Source organism: Haematobia irritans, chromosome 3, assembly GCF_050003625.1.
Source record: "Haematobia irritans isolate KBUSLIRL chromosome 3, ASM5000362v1, whole genome shotgun sequence".
NCBI classification, from domain to species: Eukaryota; Metazoa; Arthropoda; class Insecta; order Diptera; family Muscidae; genus Haematobia; species Haematobia irritans.
In genome coordinates this window covers 4358510-4384157 of record NC_134399.1, presented here as the reverse complement: position 1 = coordinate 4384157, position 25648 = coordinate 4358510, and the positions used below count along the sequence as shown (strand labels likewise).

Below are 25648 nucleotides of genomic sequence, written 5' to 3'. Positions count from 1 at the left end.
AATGACATACAACACACATGCACTTAATTTATAATTAAAATGTAATATTGAACATAAAATCCTAAAAAACTTACCAAAAGTATTCGCTTATAAAGGGTGATTTGTTAAGAGCTTGATAACTTTTTTTAAAAAAAAAACGCATAAAATTTGCAAAATCTCATCGGTTCTTTATTTGAAACGTTAGATTGGTCCATGACATTTACTTTTTGAAGATAATTTCATTTAAATGTTGACCGCGGCTGCGTCTTAGGTGGTCCATTCGGAAAGTCCAATTTTGGGCAACTTTTTCGAGCATTTCGGCCGGAATAGCCCGAATTTCTTCGGAAATGTTGTCTTCCAAAGCTGGAATAGTTGCTGGCTTATTTCTGTAGACTTTAGACTTGACGTAGCCCCACAAAAAATAGTCTAAAGGCGTCAAATCGCATGATCTTGGTGGCCAACTTACCGGTCCATTTCTTGAGATGAATTGTTCTCCGAAGTTTTCCCTCAAAATGGCCATGGAATCGCGAGCTGTGTGGCATGTAGCGCCATCTTGTTGAAACCACATGTCAACCAAGTTCAGTTCTTCCATTTTTGGCAACAAAAAGTTTGTTAGCATCGAACGATAGCGATCGCCATTCACCGTAACGTTGCGTCCAACAGCATCTTTGAAAAAATACGGTCCAATGATTCCACCAGCGTACAAACCACACCAAACAGTGCATTTTTCGGGATGCATGGGCAGTTCTTGAACGGCTTCTGGTTGCTCTTCACTCCAAATGCGGCAATTTTGCTTATTTACGTAGCCATTCAACCAGAAATGAGCCTCATCGCTGAACAAAATTTGTCGATAAAAAAGCGGATTTTCTGCCAACTTTTCTATGGCCCATTCACTGAAAATTCGACGTTGTGGCTCGTTAGTAAGTCTATTCATGATGAAATGTCAAAGCATACTGAGCATCTTTCTCTTTGACACCATGTCTGAAATCCCACGTGATCTGTCAAATACTAATGCATGAAAATCCTAACCTCAAAAGAATCACCCTTTATTTAGCCATTCTGTATTTACATCGCTGTTAAAATTAATCTTCATTATATTCTTAATCGTCATTGTTATCTGTTAAGTTCATAGGGCTTTGTTATTTCTTTATAATTGAGTGACTGGAAAGCACAAGTGTGTATACACATAAATGCAACACAAAACAAAATTTCACATAAACAAACAAACTGATCAACCACAGCAACACAAAACACCGGGCAACGACCGAACAAGGAAAGATTAAAAACCGAACTAACAACGTTAGCGATGGTATAATTGTTGGATACCATAAATGGGTTGAGCAAAAGTGGGTAACGGATGTTGCTCTCTTCACACTAATACAAATGGAAACGGAAACTTGCAAAATCTCTTGATAAATAAGAGACTGAAAAATATTGAGAGCGATTTGCAATGAATTCTCCAAAGTCTACACAAATTATTTGTGTAGACAAGAGTCAAGAGAGTTTGCAAGTTTCTTTTTCCATTTGTATTAGTGTGAAGAGATCAACATCCGTTACTCACTTTTGCTCAACCCATTTATGGTATCCAACAATTATACCATCGCTAACGTTATTAGTTCGGTTTTTAATCTTTCCTTGTTCGGTCGTTGCTCGGTGTTTTGTGTTGCTGTGGTTGATCAGTTTGTTGGTTTATGTGAAATTTTGTTTTGTGTTGCATTTATGTGTGTATACACTTGTGCTTTCCATTCACTCAATTATAAAGAAATAACAAATCCCTATGAACTTAACAGATAATAATTACAATTAAGAATATAATGAAGATTAAATTCAACAGCGATGTTAATACAGACTGACAGATTGAATGTAAGCGAATACTTTTGGTAAGTTTCTTCCGTGATTTTATGTTCAATATTACATTTTAGTTAGAAATTAAATACATGCGTGACGTTGGAGTATGTGCTTCGTGTTTTACTACCACTATGTTATGATAATTAAGTGTACTTTCTGAGTTCGATGGTAGCCATGAAAGAGATTAAAGAGAGAGAAAGACTGTTTTGTTTTTGGAATCTCAGAAATTTTATGGGACTCGTATTAAGAGAATTATTCTCTAAGTGAAGGAATTTTAATTAATGTAAGTGCTACGTTTTGCAGTGATGCCAACTCCCGAAGTTCAAAAAGCGCCAAAAATATATTATAAATTCTAACATACGAGTTCCCACCATAAGAACTACTCCAGCCAGCTAAAATTCAATGTACTATTAAACAAAAATCCAAAGATGTATTTTAGAACTTTTGGGTATTGATTTGATTTCAAGCATTTTTAATTTTATATATCCAAGTGTATAATTTTAAAATTGTTAATGCTTATTTTACTTTCATTCAATTCAATTCAATTGATTAGTAATGACTTTCAAATTTCAAAATAGGTTTTTTTCAGAGGAGAAAATAAATTTAAATTTGGAAATAATAATATTTGGAGAGAGTCTATTTTTGTTATGAGTGCTTTTGTGAATTTAATACAAACGTGTTCATAAATTCTGCATCTATCGCTAGACTGGAATACCCTAAGTAACAATATTGAATAAAGATCAATACCACCTTCATAACAATCAAATTCTATAATTCTTAAGATTTTGACAGTCTAGTCCGAATTTGCAAAAATATAAAAAAATGTCGCCAATTAAACTCAATACTGTTCAAATTGAACAAAAAGCACTAAATGAAAACGCCAGAAAGCACCAAGTTGGTGCTTTTTTTGAAAATCAATCAATTTCATTAAATGCTAAAGTTTATAGACACCTGAGCTTAACATGTAAGAGGATTGGAAGACAGTAGCCGGTCTCCTGGTGTTGTATTTCGAAATCTTGAACTTATTCCAGCTAATAATAAATTTTATATCTTTGTCCAAATTTTTAAATCATTACCAATATCCCACCGTAGAGACTTCTTTATTTTTTCCAAAAAAACAAAAAACTCTTCAAAAATATATTGGGGGATTTTGATTTAAATTGGGGATTTTTGGGGACCAAAGCATTATTATTTGAGGAGAAGAGCCAGAAAAATACTGGCAACACTGTTCGTTACCACTACATGAAATAAACATAGTAAATTTTGAGAATTTATTACCTTAAGTTAGGTTAGGTAAGGTGGCAACACCGATGTATCAGGCTCACTTGGACTATTCAGTCCATTGTGATACATTGGGTGAACTTCTCTCTTATCACTGATTGCTGCCCGATTCCATGTTAAGCTCAATGACAAGGGACCTCCTTTTTATAGCCAAGTCCGAACGGCGTTCCACATTGCAGCGAAACCACTTAGAAAAGCTTTGAAACCTCAGAAATGTCACCAGCATTACTGAGGTGGGACAATCCACCACCCAATTACATATTTTCCATTTATTTCCGAAGTGTGAGAGCTACCTTCAAAACAGCGTTGCCACTTCGGTCCGATCGGACCAAACGTGGTCCAAAAGATTTTTAAATTTGGTCCGATGGTCGGACCAAACGGAATTAAGCCAATTTGGGTCCATTTTCATAAATGTTATCAAATTTATCCATTTTTATACCCTCCACCATAGGATGGGGGGTATATTAACTTTGTCATTCCGTTTGTAACACATCGAAATATTGCTCTAAGACCCCATAAAGTATATATATTCTGGGTCGTGGTGAAATTCTGAGTCGATATGAGCATGTCCGTCCGTCCGTCCGTCTGTTCAAATCACGCTAACTTCCGAACGAAACTAGCCAACGACTTGAAACTTGGCCGATCCGGCTGAAATTTTGTACATGGTGTTAGTATATGGTCTCTAACAACTATGCAAAAATTGGTTCAAATCGGTTTATAATTATATATAGCCCCCATATAAACCGATCCCCCGATTTGGCTTGCGAGGCCTCTAAGCAAGGCCGTATTCAGGGGGGGGGGATGAGGGGGATCAAACCCCCCCCCCGAAATGAATGAATATTTTTATATAAATAAATATATATATTTTAGCTGCATAGAAAAATCTTATCGAAGATGTTGAAGGAAAGCTGAAGGTTTTATTTTGAAAACGCTTACCTATAAAACTTGCACAAATCCTAGAATACTAGTTGAAAAGCCCGTCAAACGACGGTCGAAAAAACAAATTGTTTTTGTTCTCGCACCACAAATTTCATTTTTGGAAAATGTATTTCTGCTTTTTATGTGTGTTTGTTGTTCTTTTTGTGAACATGACACGCTTTGTTTGGCCATAGCAACAACAACGAAACAGCCAAACACACATGTGTAAATGAAATGGCGCAAAACCTGCGAAAAGAACCTGCCTAATTCAGCGATGGAAGCACTTGGAGAGTGCAATAAAGAGATATTTCCAAACGTGCATATTCTTTTAAAAATTTTGGTCACTTTGCCAGTAACTCAGGGATGGAAAATACAATTTTTAAGAAAGTACAAAAAAGGTATTTTTTGAGCGGAAAGGTACTTTTTACTAAATTTCAACAAAAATTTCACTGGAAGATTATTGTCAAGAGACTGAATTTTAAAGAAAATAAAATTTTGAAAAAAATTTCTATATAAATAAAATTTTACAAAAATTTTCTATAGCCGGCTATCATACAAAAACCTTTTTTGGGCTTTGCCCAAATAAATTTGACAAACATTCTTTTCCTCTGTTGGTTAAGCTACACTTGTAGTTTAGTCAATGTAAGGTTTTAAGCTGCAATAAAAAAACAACAACAATGCTTTAAGAACAAAACCAACAATAACAAAACAAAACGAAGGGAAATAAAATTTTGCAAAAAATTCTATAGAAATAAAGTTTTGCAAAAATTTCCTATAGAAATAACATTTTTACAAAATTTTCAATTGAAATAAAATTTTGACAAAATTATCTATAAAAATAAAATTTTGCAAAAATTCTATATAGAAATAAAATTTAGACAACATTTTTTACTGAAATAAAAAATTGAGAATATAGAATCGCATTCTTTTTTCGACTAAAACATTCTTGAAGTTCAATAAAATCCTGTTTTTGACTATATCTTTTACAAAATTGAGATTTTCTTCCCACATGAACATGTCTGTTTTGCAATATTTGTAAAAGACTATTAGCAAATAAGGTTGATAAAGACTTTCTCAAAATATTAAAATATTTTGTCAAAGCTATTGTACCATAAATCGGATATCGACTCCAAAATGTCTACACAAAAGGTACTAAATCATTCGCGGGGGTACTACGGTACTGACCGGGGTGAAAAAGTATTGAAAAAAGTACTTTAGTACTGCATTTTCCATCCCTGCAGTTACTACGTGCTCATCCGAACGTTTATTTTCAAAAATGAAGAGATTAAAGACGTATCTTAGAAATTCGACTGGCGAGAGTAGACTCAATGGATTGGCATTAATGTCGGTTCATCGCCGACTAAATGTGCCGACTGAAGAAGTCATTGATTTATTTGCTGCCCAAGAAGCCCGTCGGCTCAATTTAATATTATAAAAATATTGTATACATACCTTTGCATAAATAAAATTTTCTACACATGAGATTATATGAATATTTTTTTTAAAGTTGAACCCCCCCCCCCCGAATTAAAATCCTGGCTACGGCCTTGCCTCTAAGAGAAGCAAATTTCATCCGATCCGGCTGAAATTTGGTACATGGTGTTAGTATATGGTCTCTAACAACCATGCAAAAATTGGTTCAAATCGGTTTATAATTATATATAGCCCCCATATAAACCGATCCCCCGATTTGGCTTGCGAGGCCTCTAAGAGAAGCAAATTTCATCCGATCCGGCTGAAATTTGGTACATGGTGTTAGTATATGGTCTCTTATAACCATGCAAAAATTGGTCCATATCGGTCCATAATTATATATAGCCCCCATATAAACCAATCCCCCGATTTGGCTTGCGAGGCCTCTAAGAGAAGCAAATTTCATCCGATCCGGCTGAAATTTGGTACATGGTGTTAGTATATGGTCTCTTATAACCATGCAAAAATTGGTCCACATCCGTCCATAATTATATATAGCCCCCATATAAACTTATCACCAGATTTGACCTCCGGAGCCTCTTGGAAGACCAAAATTCATCTGATTCAGTTGAAATTTGGTACGTGGTGTTAATATATGGCCTCAAACTCCCATGCAAAAATTGGTTGAAATCGGGCCATAATTATATATAGCCCCCATATAAACCGATCTCCAGATTTGGCCTCCGGAGCCCCTCGGAAGAGCAAAATTCATCCGATCTGGTTTAAATTTGGTACGAGGTGGTAGTATATGATATTTAACAACCATGCCAAAAGTGGTCCATATCAGTCCGAAATCATATATAGCCCCCATATAAACCGATCCCGAGATTCGGTTTTGGAGCCACTTGGAGGAGCAAATTTCGTCCGAGTCAGTTGAAATTTGGTACATTGTATGGACTAACTCACAATTTAGAAAACGTTGTTAAGAAGTTTTAAGATAACACAACCCAAGTAATTCCTTTGTGGATGACAATCTTTCGTAGAAGTTTCTACGCAATCCATGGTGGAGGGTACATAAGATTCGGCCTGGCCGAACTTACGGCCGTATATACTTGTTTTAGAATTTAAATTTTTAACATATTTAATAGTATCTGTGGAATTATATACGATTTCAATCGCCGGTTAAGTGTTCCAAAAATCGGATGAAAATTTCGCGTTTTTGGTCTTGGGTCAGGTTTTATATCTTTGGGGACAATTTTAATCCATATGCTCAAAATACGCCAGAAGTGGAAAAGTAGGATAGAGCTATACAAGAATATGGACCGATATGAACAACATCAAATTATGGGGTGTGAGTCGAAAGTTTAAGCCAACTTTTTGTATTATTAAATTTCGATTTTTGATGTCAACTAAAATTGACTCGAACTTTAGAAAAAGTCTATTTTTCCAAAATTTAAAAAAAGTTGAAAAGTCGACTTTCTTTCTGGCTTACTTCATTTCCTTTCTGGTTTACTTAATTTTTTTTAAATAAAAACACTATGTACAACAATAAACTACTTTTTAAGGAATTTTTCTTCGAAATTAAAAATTTGTTCCGTTGGACAGAATTTCGATCCGATTTTGCAAAAAATGTTGACCAAAATAAAATTTTGTTGTGGCAACGCTGCTCAACATTATATCAATAATTTTAAGTTCATTATTAATTTCACAATATTAATTTCATTTGCATTTTTTGTCCATTTCAGATGAGCTCACGAATGCAGAAAAGCAAAAAGGCATGTTATTTATTCACTTTTCTATTCCTAACTTATATATAACCCCTCGATTTTCTTATGTATTTCAGATGCAACCATCACGAGGCTATACACCCATTAATCAAGGACCCCTATTTGATGATGATCCTGGAATTATGTCGGAAGTTGAGACAGCCAGTACAGGGTTTAGACGTGGCGGTAAGCAACGTTCTTCGTTACCCGTTGTGCGTACACCTTCGAAAACCTTAGAAAGACCTCTAGGTATGGTGTCTCACACATAGCCCCTACCCGGAGATTGAACAAACGTCTGACGGAGAGTATATACCATTTTTCTTCCTTGCTCTCCTAGGTTTGGTATTCTTGCAGTATCGTTCTGAGACCAAAAGGGCCTTGCTGCCCAATGAAATCACCTCCATTGATACGGTGCGTGCCCTATTTGTACGCTCGTTTCCCAGGCAATTGACCATGGCCTATTTGGAGGGACCAAATGTTAAAATTTACATACACGATGCCAGCAAGGATATGTTCTATGAACTGGAAGATGTACGCTCGCATTTAAGGGAAATTCGGGATCGTTCCGTTTTACGTTTGTTCGAATCGACAGAGGTGGCAGCCCCACCACAAATATTACCGGGTGGTCCGGGAATTCCACAACCACTGCCTCAGCCAAATCCAGCACATTGGGATCAAGATCAGGTAGAGTGATTAAAAAGTCTTAAATTATATAATTGAAAATTACAATCAATGATTTGTTTGTTTTGATTTTTCAGAGTTACTTCAGTGAACCAGAATTCGATTCGGATTATAAAAATCAGCATATACACAAGTCTAAGGTAAGTTAAAAAACAATTAATTTTTTTTAATAAAAAATATTAAATATATTTATTTGTATATAACAGTAAATCAGTAAATATTACATTTGCATTTGTTGTAACTATTTGAACCCCGAGTCATTATTTTTGAGATTTTTCCTTTAAAAATTGCATTTGATTCGAATTCCTGTAACCTGACTAGTGGCTAAAACATACAATACAACTGTCGCCTTCTCTACTCGACCTCGATTAACTATACTTTAATCCAAACTTATAAACTAAATGGAAATTTAATCTAGAAATTGCCACATCTTCCTACACTATAACCCTTCAGGGCATTGTTGAGATGTTCATGGGCATCTTTCCAGGCAAAAACAATGGCTCCTTGGAAGGGTTCTGTGTCACAAGTTCCACAAAGGGCCATGACGGCCTTAACTTCTTCCTCGGCTGGTTCATGATCATGTTCGGAGATTTTATCTTCAACATTTATGATATCTCCAAGTTCTTCTTTAAATTGCTGGCCACCGAATTCGGCTAAACCATCATATTTCAGAACAGCCGATCCCTGAATCAAAGGATCATCTACTATGCTGCCATCATCCAAAAAGACCAAACCACGTTTTTTGAGATTTTTCTCCGTGTCCTTTGTGTCTCGTTTGAAGAGTATACGGGTTTCGGTTTCATCGACAAATTTAATCTTTGTAGGATTATTGGGATCCAATACCGTCTGACGATTAACTGTCTGTGTGGCATGAGGTCCTAGGGGTTGATTAAGACCCACCAATTGTTGGGCTACCAAACGTGATCCAGCATTAATTTGTCCATTAATAAAATTGGTGTGAATGGTTAAAGCTTGCTCAGCGGCAGCAGCATTGGTGGAAATATCTTCCGAAGGTGTTGGGGCTGGTTGGGCTAGATTTATGCGAACTCTAGTGGGAATTTGTCCATTGGCCAAAAGAGTATGCATGGGTTGAGGGCGATTGATCTATGGAGGATAAAATACCATATATAATTAATTGTAAGTTCATTAAGTTATTGCTTTGGTATACTTACAACTGGTGGTGGTTTAGTTGTTGGATGTATTTCCTTGCCTTCATGATCAAAGTGATGGGCATGATGATGTTTGTGATCTCTATGAGCTTTGCCTGCACTTAAAGCCACACGATATATCTGAACCAAAGTGACTTCGAAATGCAATCCCTCTGAAATTTTTCCAGTCACCGAAGGTCCTCCGGAGAATAGTTTACCCTTGGGAGGGATTTTATGACCTACAAGCTAAAGGAAGAGAGAAGATATTATTAAACAAATTATCTTCAGATTCCACATGGACTACAAAAAAAGGCACTTAATAAGAAAAAATTTGCGGGATATAAAGCTAGGAAATATTGATATAAATCTCAGTTAATAAATATAAATTAACTGAGATTTTTGAATTAGATGCATAAATCGCTTCAAAATTAGTGTCTGTTATAATTTCTTGACAATTAAATGAGACCTCTATCTAAACGCAACTCAAAATTAAAAAATTCTTAAATAAAGGTCAAAATCGTTGGATGTGTGACATTTTTTTTGTACATTCGGATTTTTTTTAATTTCTTGAAATTTTAGTAGATTTTAGTAGTACTTAATTTTAGGCTTCAATGTATTGATCATAAACCTTCAAAGTTTAACAGTCGATTACTAAACTACAACATAAAAACAAAGAAGACGTAATGACTTTCAAACTTTATCACAATAGTTTAAAAATTACAACTCTTGTTAACTTGGATGTACTAACCCTACGGGAAATTGGTGCAAATGACTACTGACGGACATATCACAGGACTGGTAGCGGTGCTCCAGTTTGTCATAATTTTTAAATAGTCATAATTTATTGATTCCATACACGCTTGAAATTAAAATATTATTGGATATACACATTGAGTGAAATACGATTATCAGAATAATCTATTGTTCAAAATAGTTCGAAAGTTTATCACTTCTGATGCGATTCGTGCCAAAAAGGAACCTGTCTATGGGGTGCTCCTACCAAATTGTCCCAGGACGTGTCCTTTGGAATGAGTCTTGAGACGTGTCCTAAAGTGTAAATTTACCCCGTCAATGACAAACCCATGTTAAAGTGACCGGTCCCTTCCATACGTTTTGACGAGAACTGGGACTGGTTCATACACACCAGGGACTAGTCCTGTATCGGTCCTGAGGATGATCCATTTCCCGTAGGGAAGACTAATACTCTATTATTTGAAATATGTTCACAGATGAATAGAACGATGAAAGTCTAAATATTTGAATCCCTTACAATTTTTTCCCAGTGCAGCCTCAATATTAATTTAGTTGCTCGCATATTTTCAAAAAATTCTGATTAGACCAAAATTTAAGTCAATTTTCGGCAAATTACATTATTGCTAACAAATCGTCAACATTTAAATATCGATTACAATTAAACTACAATCTAAAAGATACAAAATACAATGACTTTCAAACTTGATAATTTAAGTTGGAAATGGAGAAAATGTTAACTTGAATACGTGAACAAATTTTTTGTGCAGTGTAGCCAATTTTTCAAAAAATTCTGATTAGACCAAAATTTAAGTCAATTTTCGGCAAATTACATTATTGCTAACAAATCGTCAACATTTAAATATCGATTACAATTAAACTACAATCTAAAAGATACAAAATACAATGACTTTCAAACTTGATCATTTAAGTTGGAAATGGAGAAAATGTTAACTTGAATATGTGAACAAATTTTTGGCAGTGTAGCCGATTTTCGGCTTTAACTATACTACATCGAAATAATCGAAATTAAGCTGTAACACACGTTCTCAGATCAAAATGCTTTAATTCCCAGCAAAAAAAATTGGAAGTTGTTCCACAAACATTTCTTTTAAAGCCCATCCCAGAATCCCCCATCGATTTTTTTCAACTTCCGATGCAGTCCTTTTGGACAAGTCCACAAACATTTCTTCTAAAGCGCATCGTGGGATCCCCTAATGATTTTTTTTCACTCCCGATGCGGTCCTTGTGGACAAGTATTAGAAAGTACGCAATCAGGCTATTTTAAGTGCAAATTTTGGACAATTAAATTTCACAAAAAAAGTAGAAAATTAAAAAAAATAGAAAATTAATAAAAAAGTAAAATAAAAAAATAAATTCCATCCCCGCTGGGATTTGAACCTGTGCCGTTTGACTTTTTCGCTTCCATGGAAGTTCTTTTGGGAAGAATTTGTAAATTACGAGGATTTTTAATTTTTTTATTGATTCTATACGAAAATATATGCAAATAAATGCAAAACATAAAAAACTATTTTTTTAGAAAAATATTTGATAAAAAAATTGCCTCTGGTGAGATTTGAACCTGCGTTTCTTATTTTTTCGTTCATACTAATAAAGAACATCTCGAGATGCAATTAAAATGTTATTCTTTGGTGTTGTATTACGATCATATCACAAACATTTGAATTGACCTTTCGACGCTTTATGTTCAATGGCGTTTGTGGCTGCGTGTGCTAAGGCGTTCTGTTATGGTGCCATCAAACCCAGGTTCAACCCCTGGTCGGAGCGAAAAAGTTTTTAAAATTGTAAACAAATAATAGGAAAATATTAGTGTAATAAAAAATATGGTTGAAAAAAATGAAATTGGCTGAAAAAATTTTTTTTTGCGTTTTAAATTTCTTCATTCAAATTAACTTCCAGGGCACAACTTCTAAAGCAATGCAAAGGATCCAAAAAGGGAGTACTTCCGTCCTATGACAAGCCCATGTAAAATTCATTGGAGATGATCCAAGTTTGCACTATTTCCGGATCACAGATTGGGGATCCAAACTACTTTTTTGGAAGCTCTTTTTTTGCTGAGTTATTAAATTCATTGGATTCGCAATTTTTCAATGTGGACTGAATATCGAACTACATATTTGGTTGGTTGTTTCAAATTCCTTTAAAATACATTTGTTCAAAATTTAAACAGTCGATTACCATTAAACTTCATCCCAAAAGAAAAAACCCCTGAAGGTAAAAATCACAATGGCTTTCAAACTTTATCACTAAAGATGAAAATGGAAATTTATATGGTAATAATATGGGGAAATTTCTTTGATGAAAATATACGTTAATTAAAATATAGAGAAACCTCTCCGAAGTGGACACCCTAAATTTTGTCCACACAGGGTGTGTCCACCTAATAATGATTATATTTTATGTGACAATATAGCAAATGTCTCACGAAAATTGTTGACTTTTGGGTGATGTCCACTTTTCGCAGCATCCAAGTTTGAAGGTTTTCACTGCACAATTCATTTAGATTGTTTTAAAGAAATTTATCAAATTAAAATTAATATGGTTTAGGAGTTTGTATTCTTATGGTATCTTTGTATCACAGAAATTTGTCCTATAAGTTCTTTTTTTTTATTTAATTGCCAGCTTATTTACTTTTGTTTGTTTTACTAGCTCTTATTTAAATGTTTTCAAAACTAAACATGATGTTCATATTAAAACTTTTAATTGGATAATAACATTAACGATATTGTAGCAATTAACTCGTTTGAATATTATTTCTCCTATTGTGGAATTAGTTACGTTTTAAAGTCACTTTTCCTCCACAACTATATTCGTGATGAAATTTTTTTCCCTACCCATAAATCATCAAAAATTTAGGTCACTATTTGTCATTTTAGTTTAATTAACAGTTAAATTTTATTGCAATTGCTCTAATCATTGGTTGAATCACAATTGAAGTTCCCTGAAGCCCTATGCGAATAAATGATGTATGGGCAAACTAAAATCTGGTGAAAGGGTTTTTATCTATTTTTTATTACTTTTTTTTTTGAAGGGACCATAAACCATCATTTATTCAGATAGATGTGGCTAACCAGCAATTCAGTAAACTCAATTATGTTAGCCTACCCCAGTTTTTCCTTCAGCATTAATAAAAGGGGGGGCATAGAAACTTACAGAGTTATGGAAACCTCGTCCAATCCGTTCAGCCTTTAGCCAAACTTGCCATTCACCCGTTTTGCCATTCCACGATGTACAGGTATGATGCCATTGACGAACCCTCAATGGATAGTTGAGTCTAAATGGGAATTAAAAACAATTACAATTATTATTTATTCAAGCAACTATGCTCATATACTGATATCAATTATTGATTGATTGGAGATTGCTCCTAGTTTCTCCCTCCATGGAATTAGATGTTGCAATGATTGTTATTTATATTCCATAAACGTTTTAAGTTTGGGGTCAATGTATAAGTCCCAACAATAAATTTTCATGTTTACCCATATACATACCTGTAAATTTGTTGACCTTTTATGGCCATGGAGATGAAACTGGAGTTTTTGGCATTCGCTACCCAAAATTGGAAGTCTCGATGTCCCTCCTCAGCTATTGAAAATTAAAAAAATAAATAAACAACATTTTAACAAAATTAAACAAAATATTAAGAAAATATATAAATAAATAATAATAATATAAGTATTACAAAAAATATTATTTTTTAATTATTTCAAGTGCAACAATATATTTTGCAAAAAGCATAAAAATTGGAACATACACTGGAAAAAAAAAGTTCATAATCCGTAATAAAGTTCATCACACTCTCATCCAAAAATTTAAAACTTTCAGAAAGCCAGTTTGCCTTGAACTGCTGCTCGTCCTTAGCAGTTTTTTTTTGTCTTCTTTAGGTTCCGCTTGACAACAGCCCAGTATTTCTCAATTGGGCGGAGCTCTGGCGTGTTGGGAGGGTTCTTGTCCTTGGGAACCACCTGCACGTTGTTGGCGGCGTACCACTCCATGGCCTTTTTACCGTAATGGCAAGATGCCAAATCCGGCCAAAACAGTACGGAACAACCGTGTTTCTTCAGGAAAGGCAGCAGACGTTTATTCAAACATTCTTTCACGTAAATTTCTTGGTTGTCAGTCCCGGAAGCTATGAAAATGCTGCTTTTCAAGCCACAGGTACGATGGCTTGCCAAACCAGATATTTCTTTGCGAACTTTGACAGTTTTATGTGCTTGCAAATATCTGCTACCTTTCTCCTTCTTTTTGCCGTATAAAACTCCTGTCCCGGAAGCTGCTTGTAGTCGGCTTTGACGTAGGTTTCGTCGTCCATTACCACGCAGTCAAACTTCGTCAGCATCGTCGTGTACAGCCTCCGGGATCGCGCTTTGGCCGTCGTATTTTGTTTATCATCGCGATTTGGAGTCACTACCTTCTTGTAAGTCGATAGTCCGGCTCGTTTTTGGCTCGATGCACGGTTGTAGACGATACACCCAGCTTATTTGCGGCCTCTCGGAGAGAGAGGTTAGGGTTTCGCTTGAAACTACCGGCAACTCTCTTTGTCGACTCAGCGGCTTCCGGTTTTCGATTTCCCCCCGATCCAGACTTCCTGGCTGTCGACAAACGTTCCCCAAACACTTTAATTACATTTGTAACGGTTGATTTGGCAACTTTTAGCGATTTTGCCAGCCTTGCGTGCGAGTAGCTCGGATTTTCGCAATGCGCGAGCAAAATTTTGATACGCTGCTCTTCTTGCTTGGACGGCATTTTGACAACTGAAGAGTGAATTCTAAAATCAAAATAGGAGCAACATTCTACACACACACCTTCCAAATGAGGGGTGTTCAGGTTTTTTAAATGCAAAATTGAAAGAAATACGTCAAGTTTATATTGACCAAATTTTGACCGTATCACCCTTTAACCATTGACCACGGTGGTTCCCACTATGGAAATGCGTTTTCATGTACTACCCAAGACAGGAATATCCACGCCATGGTGGGACAAAAGCCTCTACGAGAAAATGCAAAGAAAAATATGAAATTTCAAAAATCTATTTCTATTACGAGAGTATATAGGACGGATGCAGAAAATGAACTCCACCCGAAGTAATGTTAAAGCGATGCCGGGGTGGTGTTTCCTTTGGGGGCCACTAGTTGATAGTGTGCTATCACTACGCCAAAAAAAAGTGAGAGGACTTAAACTACCTATACTATTCCCTGGTGTGTATGGGCCAGTCCTGTATCGATCGTGGAATTGAACGTTCATAAGTGAGCGTCAGACGCTTTACAAATGGACTTCATTAATTCAGAAACAAGTTCAACATATTTTTGCTTCCAATAACTCAATTATGGAAAACATATGGCTTTTTTAAGGATCTTTACGTGTTGTGTTACGTTGAGTAAATTTTTTTGAGTAAAAAAAAATGAGTTAAAATTTGATCCATCAAGTTGCTGTTATATTATCAAGAGAGTTTTGTGTTTAAATATTGGTAACCACTGTATATTTTTTTTTATAAAAATTTGTAACTCCACACAGCATCCATAGAAAAAAAATGATCAATTCGTAATTTTATTTGATTATACAATAGGATATTAATGCATATTTTCGATTATTATTATTTTTTTTTTTTAACAATACACATAGACCATATACATATGAGTAAATATGGCATGGGAAAGATTCGAAGGTTTTGTATGTTTGTGGGTTTTATGGCAGATAATCAACATTGCCATTACTGCTTTGATTGAGTTGCTGGCTGTGATCTTAGTGTGTAAATCTCGAACAATCTATGCAGCATTGTGGGCAAATACCGCCGGTTTTTTTTTTTTTTTGGTTAACGTAACTTTACTCAGTTCACACCGCTTATAAATAATAGTCTTTTGCATTGTTGCAATTGTTTGTTTTGATTAATTGTTTAATTTATAATTAAAGTTGGCCCACATTTCTTGTAATTGTATGTTTTTTTTCTTTTTTGTTTCGGTTGTCCAACTATTTCCGCTTTACCCCGCATATCCAGATATAACAGGTCAAGTAGGCTTTGCTAAAGCTGTGATTATTAAATATAGGCCAGTCATAATTGTGGACAATGGTCAATGGTGTATTAAGCTTTTGTAGATATTGACCTCAATATTTTAATTTTGGAATAATTCCCACAATTCCCACGAAAAGCGAAGAAGTATCACCTTGATTCTGTGTAGCTAGTATTTTGGATTTTTCCTACAAAATTGGGAAGTTTTTCCATGAATGGAACAATAATTTTATAGTTTGGGATTTGATGGGAAATTTCAAGATTTTTAGGGGATTTTCTTGGAGATTTTATTTAGTATTACTAAGAGCAAATTTCGTGCAAAGTTGCACGAATGGATTCCTTCCACTGAATTTTTAAAAACAGAAGTGAATTTATCACAAAACTTCAAACACTCGAAAACGTAAACCTCCCTCTAGTTCATGGAATTTATTATGTTTTAGTAAAATTTTCTACAATATGAGAAAATTTTCTTGATTTTAATAATTTAATTTAAGTTTTAAGGTTTTTTGAAATAAAGAAAAAATTTGATAACTTCGAAGTAACCATTTTTACTGATCTAATTATTAGAAGGGGAGAAATATTTTTTTTTTTTTTGAGTGGTTACTTCAAAGTAAAATTTAATTCAAAAATTCAATATCTTGGGTAATTTAAAGGTTATTTCTTAAAAAAAAATTTTTTCTTCACTTTAACCCTCTATCACTCATGAACTCCGATTTGTATGATTTTTTGTATTGGAGATGATAACAAAAAAAAAAATAAAATACACGTATTTTTTAATTTTCATTTATTTTTATTATTTGAAGAGAAACTCCCACAAATTGGGTGTGTTACCAAACATTATTTGCCACCAAAAACAAAAAAAAAACGTAAAAACTGTTCAAAAAGAACATTCTACAATAAAGCTCAAACACTTACATCTCCAATTTATCAAGATTACACATAAAACACAAGCACAACAATTTTTTATTATTTTTTGAAGTCACAGCAAACCGGCACTTTTCGTAAATACCAATCGTCAATAAAGAAATGTCAATTTCCAGTAAGTAGTGCCACCTAATTGTTCTATTTTTACAAGTTTATTAGCTCAGTATGTAAACCACGGGATACAGTGCATGATTGAGCTAAAAAAGTTATTTCTATTGATTTTGAGGCATTCGAACGGTATGTTGCCTACGGTCTACACTATGATACAGAGGGTTAAGGAATATTTGCCCTACTTCTAAAACATAAATTTTTAACCGAGGGATGCAATTTGTGTCCTAAATTTAATTAATTACATTTAAAATCTTTGATTGCATGCTTATGTTATTTATTATAAAGTATTCTACGTTATAACAAATAACGTAAAATATATAATTCCAAAGATTTTGTCTTAACTTTATTTTTATACCCTCCACCATAGGATGCGGGGTATATTAACTTTGTCATTCCGTTTGCAACATATCGAAATATTGCTCTAAGACCCCATAAAGTATATATATATATTCTGGGTCGTGCTGAAATTCTGAGTCGATCTGGGCATGTACGTCCGTCTGTTGAAATCACGCTAACTTTGGAACGAAACAAGCTATCGACTTCAAACCTGGTACAAGTAGTTGTTATTGATGTAGGTCGGATGGTATTGCAAATGGACCATATCGGTCCACTTTTACGTATAGCCCCCATATAAACGGACCCCCAGATTTGGCTTGCAGATCCCCTAAGAGCAGCAAATTTCATCCGATCCGGCTGAAATTTGGTATATGGTGTTAGCATATGGTCTCTAACAACCATGCAGTAATTGGTCCATATCGGTCCATAATTATATATAGCCCCCATATAAACCTATCCCCAGATTTGACCTCCGGAGCCCCTTGGACGAGCAAAATTCATCCGGTTCGGTTAAAATTTGGTACGTGATGTCAGTATATGGTCTCTAATAACCATGCAAAAATTGGTCCATAATTATATATAGGCCCCATATAAACCGATCCCCAGATTTGACCTCCGGAGCCGGATGGAAGAGCAAAATTCATCCGGTTCGGTTGAAATTTGGTACGTGGTGTTAGTATAGTTATGGTCTCTAACAACCGTGCAGGAATTGATCCATATCAGTCCATAATTATATATAGCCCCCATATAAACCGATACCCAGATTTGACCTCCGGGGCCCCTTAGTAGAGCAAAATTCATCCGGTTCGGTTTAAATTTGGTACGTGATGTTAGTATATGGTCTCTAACAACCATGCAGGAATTGGTCCATATCGGTCCATAATTATATATAGCCCCCTTATAAACCGATCCCCAGATTTGACCTCCGGTGCTTTTTGGAGAAGCAAAATTCATCCGATCTGGTTGAAATTTGGTAAGTGGTGTTAGTATATGATATTTAACAACCATGCCAATGTGGTCCATATCAGTCCATAATTATATATAGCCCCCATATAAACCGATCCCGAGATTTGGTTTTGGAGCCTCTTAGAGGAGAAAATTTCATTCGAGTCAGTTGAAATTTGGTACATTGTGCTAGTATATGGCCGTTAACAAGCATGCCTAAATAGGTCCATATCGGTCTATAGTTATATATAGCCCTCAGATAAATCGATCCCCAATCACAAAAAATTGGTCCATATCAAGTTCATAATTGTATATAGCCCCCATTAAGCGACCCCCATATTTCAATTCTGGCTCTCTAAGTACCGTATAAAAGTCATTATTGATTCGTAATTATTTGTAGATTTAACTATACATACCTTTTTTGTCTAATATATACCACGTATGGACTAACTTACAATTTAGAAGACGATGTTAAGAAGTTTTAAGATACCTTACCATCGACAAGTGTTATCACAACCCAAGTAATTCGATTGTGGATGATAGTCTTTCCTAAAAGTTACTACGCAATCCATGGTGGAGGGTACATATGATTCGGCCTAGCCGAACTTACGGTCGTATATACTTTTTTTTTAATTTTATGTAATTTATGTTGTTTTGTTTTATTTACATTAAGATAATTAATATAATTTCACTTGAAACTGCCAGTTTCTTTCGACTTCATTTGACTTTATTTTTTTTTTTTTGTCAATATAATAAATCAAAGCTATATTTCATTTTTTTCCCACCACTGTTCAACGCAAATGGATGTTGTTTTTCTGTGAATCCAAAGCATATTGCATCTTTCCATATTTTGCTGCTATTCATATTGGCAATTTCTTTGTGCAAATATCTAAAGGAGGTTTGTTGAATGAATGGCTTGCTGGTTTGGTTTACTTAGTAACCCAGTAATTGAGTTTTCGTGGACTCCATCTAAAGCCTTTTGCTATTTCGCTTTTTCGATTCGTTCAGTAAAATCAAATTTGTGTCAATATTACTGTGGCAATATTGCTATGGTGTAGCCAAGTTTTTTTTTTTCCTTTACACCACTGGACAGCAACATCGGTGTGAATTGAAATGGAAATTCCAAAAAACAAGCCTTGCAAACTATTTAGACCGGATAGAGACCGACCTAACTAGATAAGACATTACTGAGGCACACACACTACAACAAAATATAGCTAAGAAGGTAACACAACTAGGCAACATCTTGGTCTGAAATAAAAGCCAAAGAGCCAAACCAACACAAATGTGGTAGCAATAGCAACAGAATAGGCTTCGACAACATCATCGCCATCACCATCACCATCAACAACAAGTTGTACGTCTTTCACTTATGTAATAAAGCTATGGGTAGAGGATAGTGCTTGCAACTTGAAATTGACCATTAATTTTGTTTTGGCCGTTTTTTTCACATATGATTTTTCTATTCGTCTCTCTTACCCCCTTCCAGTTAGCCAACAGAAGCATTGTATCAAAGAGACTTTCAATAGAAATATTTTACAAAAAAAAATCTTCACCCAAACTCTGGTCTTTAGACCATGGCTCTTTGCCTTGTCATAGACACCAACCAGCCAGCCAGCCAGTTAGACACCAGCAACCAAAAAAAACTGTCCAAGGCAATAGAAATAAAACAAAACTCTTTGACTCTTCCACATGACATAAAATACAGATGATGTAGGAGCAACGACAGTGGGGTTTTCTTGGTGTTCAGCAGGAAGTTGGCTTCCTTTCACTTTTTTTTTTGGTTTTTTTGGGGAGGGGGTTTCGTTTCCATTAATATGGCGAGATTTGAAATGAAAACTCTTTGTAACCGAAAAATTACTCTTGCGCAACTGAAATAGAAGTATGGCATGTAACCAGGGACGTAAGTTAGGGGTTGGTACAAAACTGTTTAGATTAGGGGCCGGATGAAAATAATGATCTTCTTCTTTCAAAGAATACTTTCGCATTCTGATGTAAGGGGGATTTCTTCAAAATCCCTCTGCTTGCATTTCTTTTTCAAAAAGTTTAATGGAAACTTTTTTTTAGAGTGTGTGCAAGCTATTGACCAAAGTATAAATGGATTTGTGATAATATCTATTTGCAAAGTTTTGCTAAAAATAAAGAAGACTTCCCAATTATATAACATGGTCCCAGTGATGATGGGTGGAAGTGGAAAGCAGATGTAGGTTGTGTGGGTTTATTGAATTCTTAGCAATAAGGAAATGGTCTATGTGGCTCACATCCAATGGCAGTTGGAACGGAAGGACATGGCACTTGAAAGGATATGGCTAAAAGTTTCCTTCTTAAGGTTTGGCTAAAGTGATGGACCCAAGTAGAGCCGATTCGTGGGTTATTCACATCACAGAGTATAATAAAGTTTGCATTGCAGGTGACGAAAGAGAAGACGTTAGAGCCAAAATTTATTTTTGTACAAAAATTTAATAGAAAAATCATTGCCATCAGGAAAATGGATGTTGATTGAAGTAGACTGAATAAGAGTGCATTTAGCCTATGGTAATCACTCATTGTCGTGGTTTCCATGGTTGATTGCATCTTAAGTGGTGGCAGAATGTTTGCTAAACTTAGAGTAGACTTGAGTGGGACTCCTTCAAAATAAATGAATAACATAATGATAGAGAAGGATGGTTAAGGGCGACGAATAAGGATTGTTAGAATAAATTGTGTAGAAATTTTAATAAAAATGGTCGACGTTGTTTGCTACATACAGTTCTTAAAAATTGCTATACTTAATAAAAATTTATATGAATTTTTATATAATATTTCATTTGTATATAATATTAATTTCTAGTAAGAATCAGTTTGATAATCTCACTCATCTCATTTGGATTGTGACCTTCACTAGAGGATTTTGGTATTGATTTTGAGTCCAAGGCAAGGCCTTGGGATAGTTCTTTGAATTTAATTTTAGCATATATAACATTGAAATTACAGATTATTATACTTAATTAAAATTTATATTAATTTTTATATAATATTTCATTTGTATATAATATTAATTTCTAGTAAGAATCAGTTTCATAATCTCACTCATCTCATTTGGATTGTGACCTTCACTAGAGAATTTTGGTATTGAGGCAAGGCCTTGGGGTAGCATATATTAAATTTAATTTTAGCATATATTAAATTTAAATTACAGATTAAGGATAAAAAACACGAAAGTCAACTTTGCGACTAATCGACATTTTACCAAAAAACCAAATATCGAAGTTGACTTTTTGTAATCTTCAAATTCGGCTTTTGAAAAGTCGATGTGGATTAAAAAGGTGAATATGATGTAAATATTTCTATGGTACACTGAAAATAATATTGACCTAATGCAACCATATTTTAGGATACGCAATTTACACAATATTAAGAAAAAAATTTATTTAAATAAATACATTTTCATCACAAAATGGTCATAATCTTTGTTTTAAACTTTTTTGAAATCTGTTGCTTTGAAGTAAGGCTAAATTCCTTAATTTCCTTAATTCCTTAAAGTTATGAAAAACATTTTTGATTTAAAGAAATAATTCTTAAATTCACTGAAATATTTAATCTTTGGATTAAATATACAAAGCTAAAAATATAGACTAGAGGATTTGAGGATTTTGTGTTTGATGTGATTTAAATTTTTTTTTTAAATTTTTTTCTTTTTCAATATATCAGAAAAGAGGATGGAAATTCGGTAAATAAGATATGTATCCTAATTTAAAATTTTTTAAGGCCTAGAGTAAAAGCTCCATTAAATAAAAAATCAGCTTCTGTTGCTCGGAATCAATACCAAAATCCTTGGGGGAAATTCATAATTTTTGGATCCAAGTAAATTTTTATATAGTTTTATAAAGATAGAATAAAAGGTAGATGAGTATACACACGGACATACAATAAAACACGCTAGATGGACGGACTAATTTTAATTCTATAAAACCTACACAAAAAAAATTTTAATCAATCACGAAATTAATTGATCCAATTAATTTTTAATTGAAATGTCTTCAATCACAGAAATGATAGTATCAATTAAAAAATTAATTGAAGGTCAATTAAAAAGTTAATTGATCCAATTAAAAAATTAATTGATACTATTATTTTTGTGATTGATTTTTGTTTCAATTAAAAAATTTGTTGAATCAATTAAATTTTTAATTGAATATTTTTTAAAACTCAATTAAAATTGTAATTGGAAAAATTTTCGTTAAATTTTTTTGTGTGTAGATTTAAAGCAAAACATTTCCTGAAAATGTATTTACTTCAAAGAAAGAACTTTTGGTTCTGATTCAATGCCAAAATCCGTGAGAGAAACCAAAATCTTGGAATCCAAATAAATTTTGGATGAGTTTTATAAAGAAAGAATAACAAGTAGATGAGTATACGGACGGACAGATAATAAAAAATAAATGAAAAAAGAAAAAATTGAGAAATGTACGGATATTGGGTAAGGTAGTACCAGACCGACTGGGAAGATAATCAGATTGTCAGTATATGTAATGGAATTTTTAGGACCCAGATACATATTTTCATTAACATTTTAATTTATCTTAGAAAAACCAAAAAAAAAATCATTATTTTTTTAATCAAAATCAAAATACACACAAAAATATTTTTTTTTTCTGATTCAATCACGAAATTAATTGATCCGATTAATTTTTTAATTGAAATGTCTTCAATCACAGAAATGGTAGTATCAATTAAAAAATTAATTAACAGTCAATTAAAAAATTAATTGATCCAATTAAATATTTAATTGATACTATTAATTTATGTGATTGATTTTTATTTCAATTAAAAAATTTGCTGAGTAAATTAAATTTTTAATTGAATATTTTTTAAAGCTCAATTAAGATTTTAATTGGAAAAATTTTCGTGAAATTTTTTTCTGTGTATATATTGAATTTTAGTACCAAAAAATTACACCAAGCAAAAAATCACCAATATATACTCCATAAAAATCTTAATTGAATTTGCTGAAAAATTAATAAATTCAAATTTTGTAATTAATTTTGATGAAAATTAATTAAACCGGGTTTTTAATAGTTTCAATTGATTATATTAATCCTCCGATTTTTGTATGTGTATTGCATAGAAAAAATATCAGTAATATTTTTTCAATTAAAATTTTTTGGTTTTAAAAATATTCAAATAAAATAAATTAATTACAGTGTAACATCTGCAAGGGGGTCGCTTAAATTGCGTCTACATTTGAGAGGTGTCCAATTATGAGAGGTTAATTTTAATGTGTTTGTATAGCAAACGTCCCCAGACAACTGTCCACTTTTGGGAAGTGTCCGGTTTTCAGAGTGTCCAAGTTTGAAAGGTTTCACTGTAATTGATTTCATTTATATTTATATATCATTTATATATAGTCACAATAAAAATCGTTAATATTAAAAAACAATTGAATAAATTAAACAAATTAAATATTGGAACAATTAATTTGTTTCAAATTCAAGTTAAATTTAATTGGATCCATTAAATGTTCAATTACCAATAAAAAGTATTTATTTATTTATAACTAGTTAATACTAAATGCAAAATTAGTATAAAAAATATAAAAAGCATTGACTACTAAGGCCATCAACTACTAATTTTTTTTTTATATAAGTAAAAAAATATTTTTTAACTCCAAAATAATTGATCCAATTAATTTTTAATTGAAATATCTTCAATCAAAAATTTGATAATATCTATTAAAACTCATTGATCCAATTGAAAATTCATTTATAAAATTAGGTTTTGTAATTTTTTTTTATATAAGTAAAAAAAATATTTTTTAACTCCAAAATAATTGATCCAATTAATTTTTAATTGAAATTTCTTCAATCAAAAATTTGATAATATATATTAAAAATCATTGATCCAATTGAAAATTAATTTATAAAATCAGGTTTTGTAATTGAATTTTATTTTAATTAAAAATTTATTTGAATCAATTAAATTTTTATTTGAGCATTATTTAAAATTCAATTAAAATTTTAAATGGAAAAATTTCGGTGATATTTTTTCTCAGTGTAGGCATATTTTCAACCGTATCTTGGTTTAATTTCTATAATAAAGTGATTTAATATTGACAATATATTGCTATCACACCATACAATCTGTCCACTCACCAAGTAATCGATTTTTTTTTTCAAACTAAATCAACAGAGAATGTGGCTAAGATTTTATTTCTTCGAGTCATTGGTTCTGAATTCAAAACAAAGGTTGGAAATTCCATGCAACAATATCTCAATCTATTGGGATTCATTTTTCACCACCATTGTTTGTTAATAACTTAAATCGGCTAGTTATTGTAAATCTCTTAATTGAGAGCTTTACTTACCGGAATAAGTTAAGATGACATGATCACCACTGTGATTTGTAAAACGCATCCAGAAACAAATGGTGAATTGTGATAGTTCCGGAATTTCACTTTCATAATGGACAACACCATCATGATTAAAGGCATATTTTTTCACAGAGCATTGATCCTTTGGAGGAAAGAAAAAAAAAGCAAAAGTTGTAAGACTCTCCGTTTTCGCAGCGAAAAAACATCATATGTACGATTAATATCCATATTATTTTACCTCCTTGAAAGAAAGAGCTCCTGCTGTCTTATAACCAAATTTGGCATCCCCAAAGTTAATAGCTGCTGGCAGTAGGGCCGATTCGTACGATTTATAATGATTATTTATGGGTATTATCTCCTCCGTTGGTGCTTGCTGAGGTATTTCCTTTATTAACAATTCTTTTCCAGCATTACCTATATCCGTCACATAGGCCGTTTTACGCCCGTATTCGGGATGTGATTGCTGAAGACTAAATGAACTTGTAAACGTAGCCGAAGTAGCCTTTGAGCCACTTATGGTAGAAGTGGCCGCTGGCAATTGTCCCACAATGGGTTTCCAGGCATGGCCAAGACCACAATTAAGACCACTTAGCACTGCTAATAAGTGAATTATTTTCATTTTAGTCTTTTAATTAAGCCAGTTTTTGTGGTTCGTCGTTAGTCCAAGTAAAAAAAAACACGTCTTTAGTGTGCACAACAAACAACCGCCTTTTGATATGACCAAAATCCACAATAAACCTCTATGTAATGAGTTCTCTAATCTTAATGAGTTGGTAATTCGCGTAATTAAATTTAGTTTTTTTTTTCTTTTCACTTTTTGTAACGGAAAATGCCTTAGAAAAAAACCACTACACAAAGACTTGACTTATGACTCGTTACGAATGCGTCTGTTTGCCGCGATGGTTCGCACTAAACTACCGTAAAAACGTTGTCGCATTTGTGGAGTTGTGCATGCGCGCCTGCGCAATACCCCCACTATGCAATCGTTTTAAGCCATACGATAGAAAAGCTTCCTACATTAGCTTGCTTACTAAGCATAAAAGCTTATTTGTTTTGATTGAAACTCACATCAAAATAACAAAAAGTGCAGATAAATCCATTTTAATTTTTGGATTAAAACATAAGAGCTTTAATTGCCATTAGAGATGATTAGGTGTAAGTACATTTGAAA

General features: G+C 33.4%; 2 protein-coding genes across 4 annotated transcripts in view; one reads left to right on the top strand and one right to left on the bottom strand.

The window, feature by feature from the left end:
- The window catches only part of LOC142229226 (coiled-coil domain-containing protein CG32809), a 91011-nt gene that overhangs the window by 12866 nt on the left and 52497 nt on the right, over window positions 1–25648 (top strand). For 2 of the 3 annotated variants that reach the window (XM_075299766.1, XM_075299765.1), the window contains exons 1-3: window positions 7295–7454; window positions 7543–7889; window positions 7964–8026. In XM_075299766.1, coding sequence (XP_075155881.1) covers window positions 7349–7454; window positions 7543–7889; window positions 7964–8026 — 516 coding nt within the window. In that variant the 5' untranslated portion in view covers window positions 7295–7348. Of the gene's footprint in view, window positions 1–7184; window positions 7215–7282; window positions 7455–7542; window positions 7890–7963; window positions 8027–25648 lie in introns of those variants that run through there. The other variant, XM_075299767.1, reaches the window with a different exon arrangement.
- Window positions 8047–25438, bottom strand: b6 (pentraxin-related protein b6). Its single transcript, XM_075299768.1, has 6 exons — window positions 24716–25438; window positions 24472–24619; window positions 13297–13390; window positions 12959–13079; window positions 9059–9280; window positions 8047–8990 (listed from the first exon to the last, which is right to left on the bottom strand). The coding sequence occupies exons 1-6, from the start codon at window positions 25094–25096 to the stop codon at window positions 8301–8303; spliced, it is 1656 nt and encodes a 551-aa protein (XP_075155883.1). The 5' UTR covers window positions 25097–25438; the 3' UTR covers window positions 8047–8300.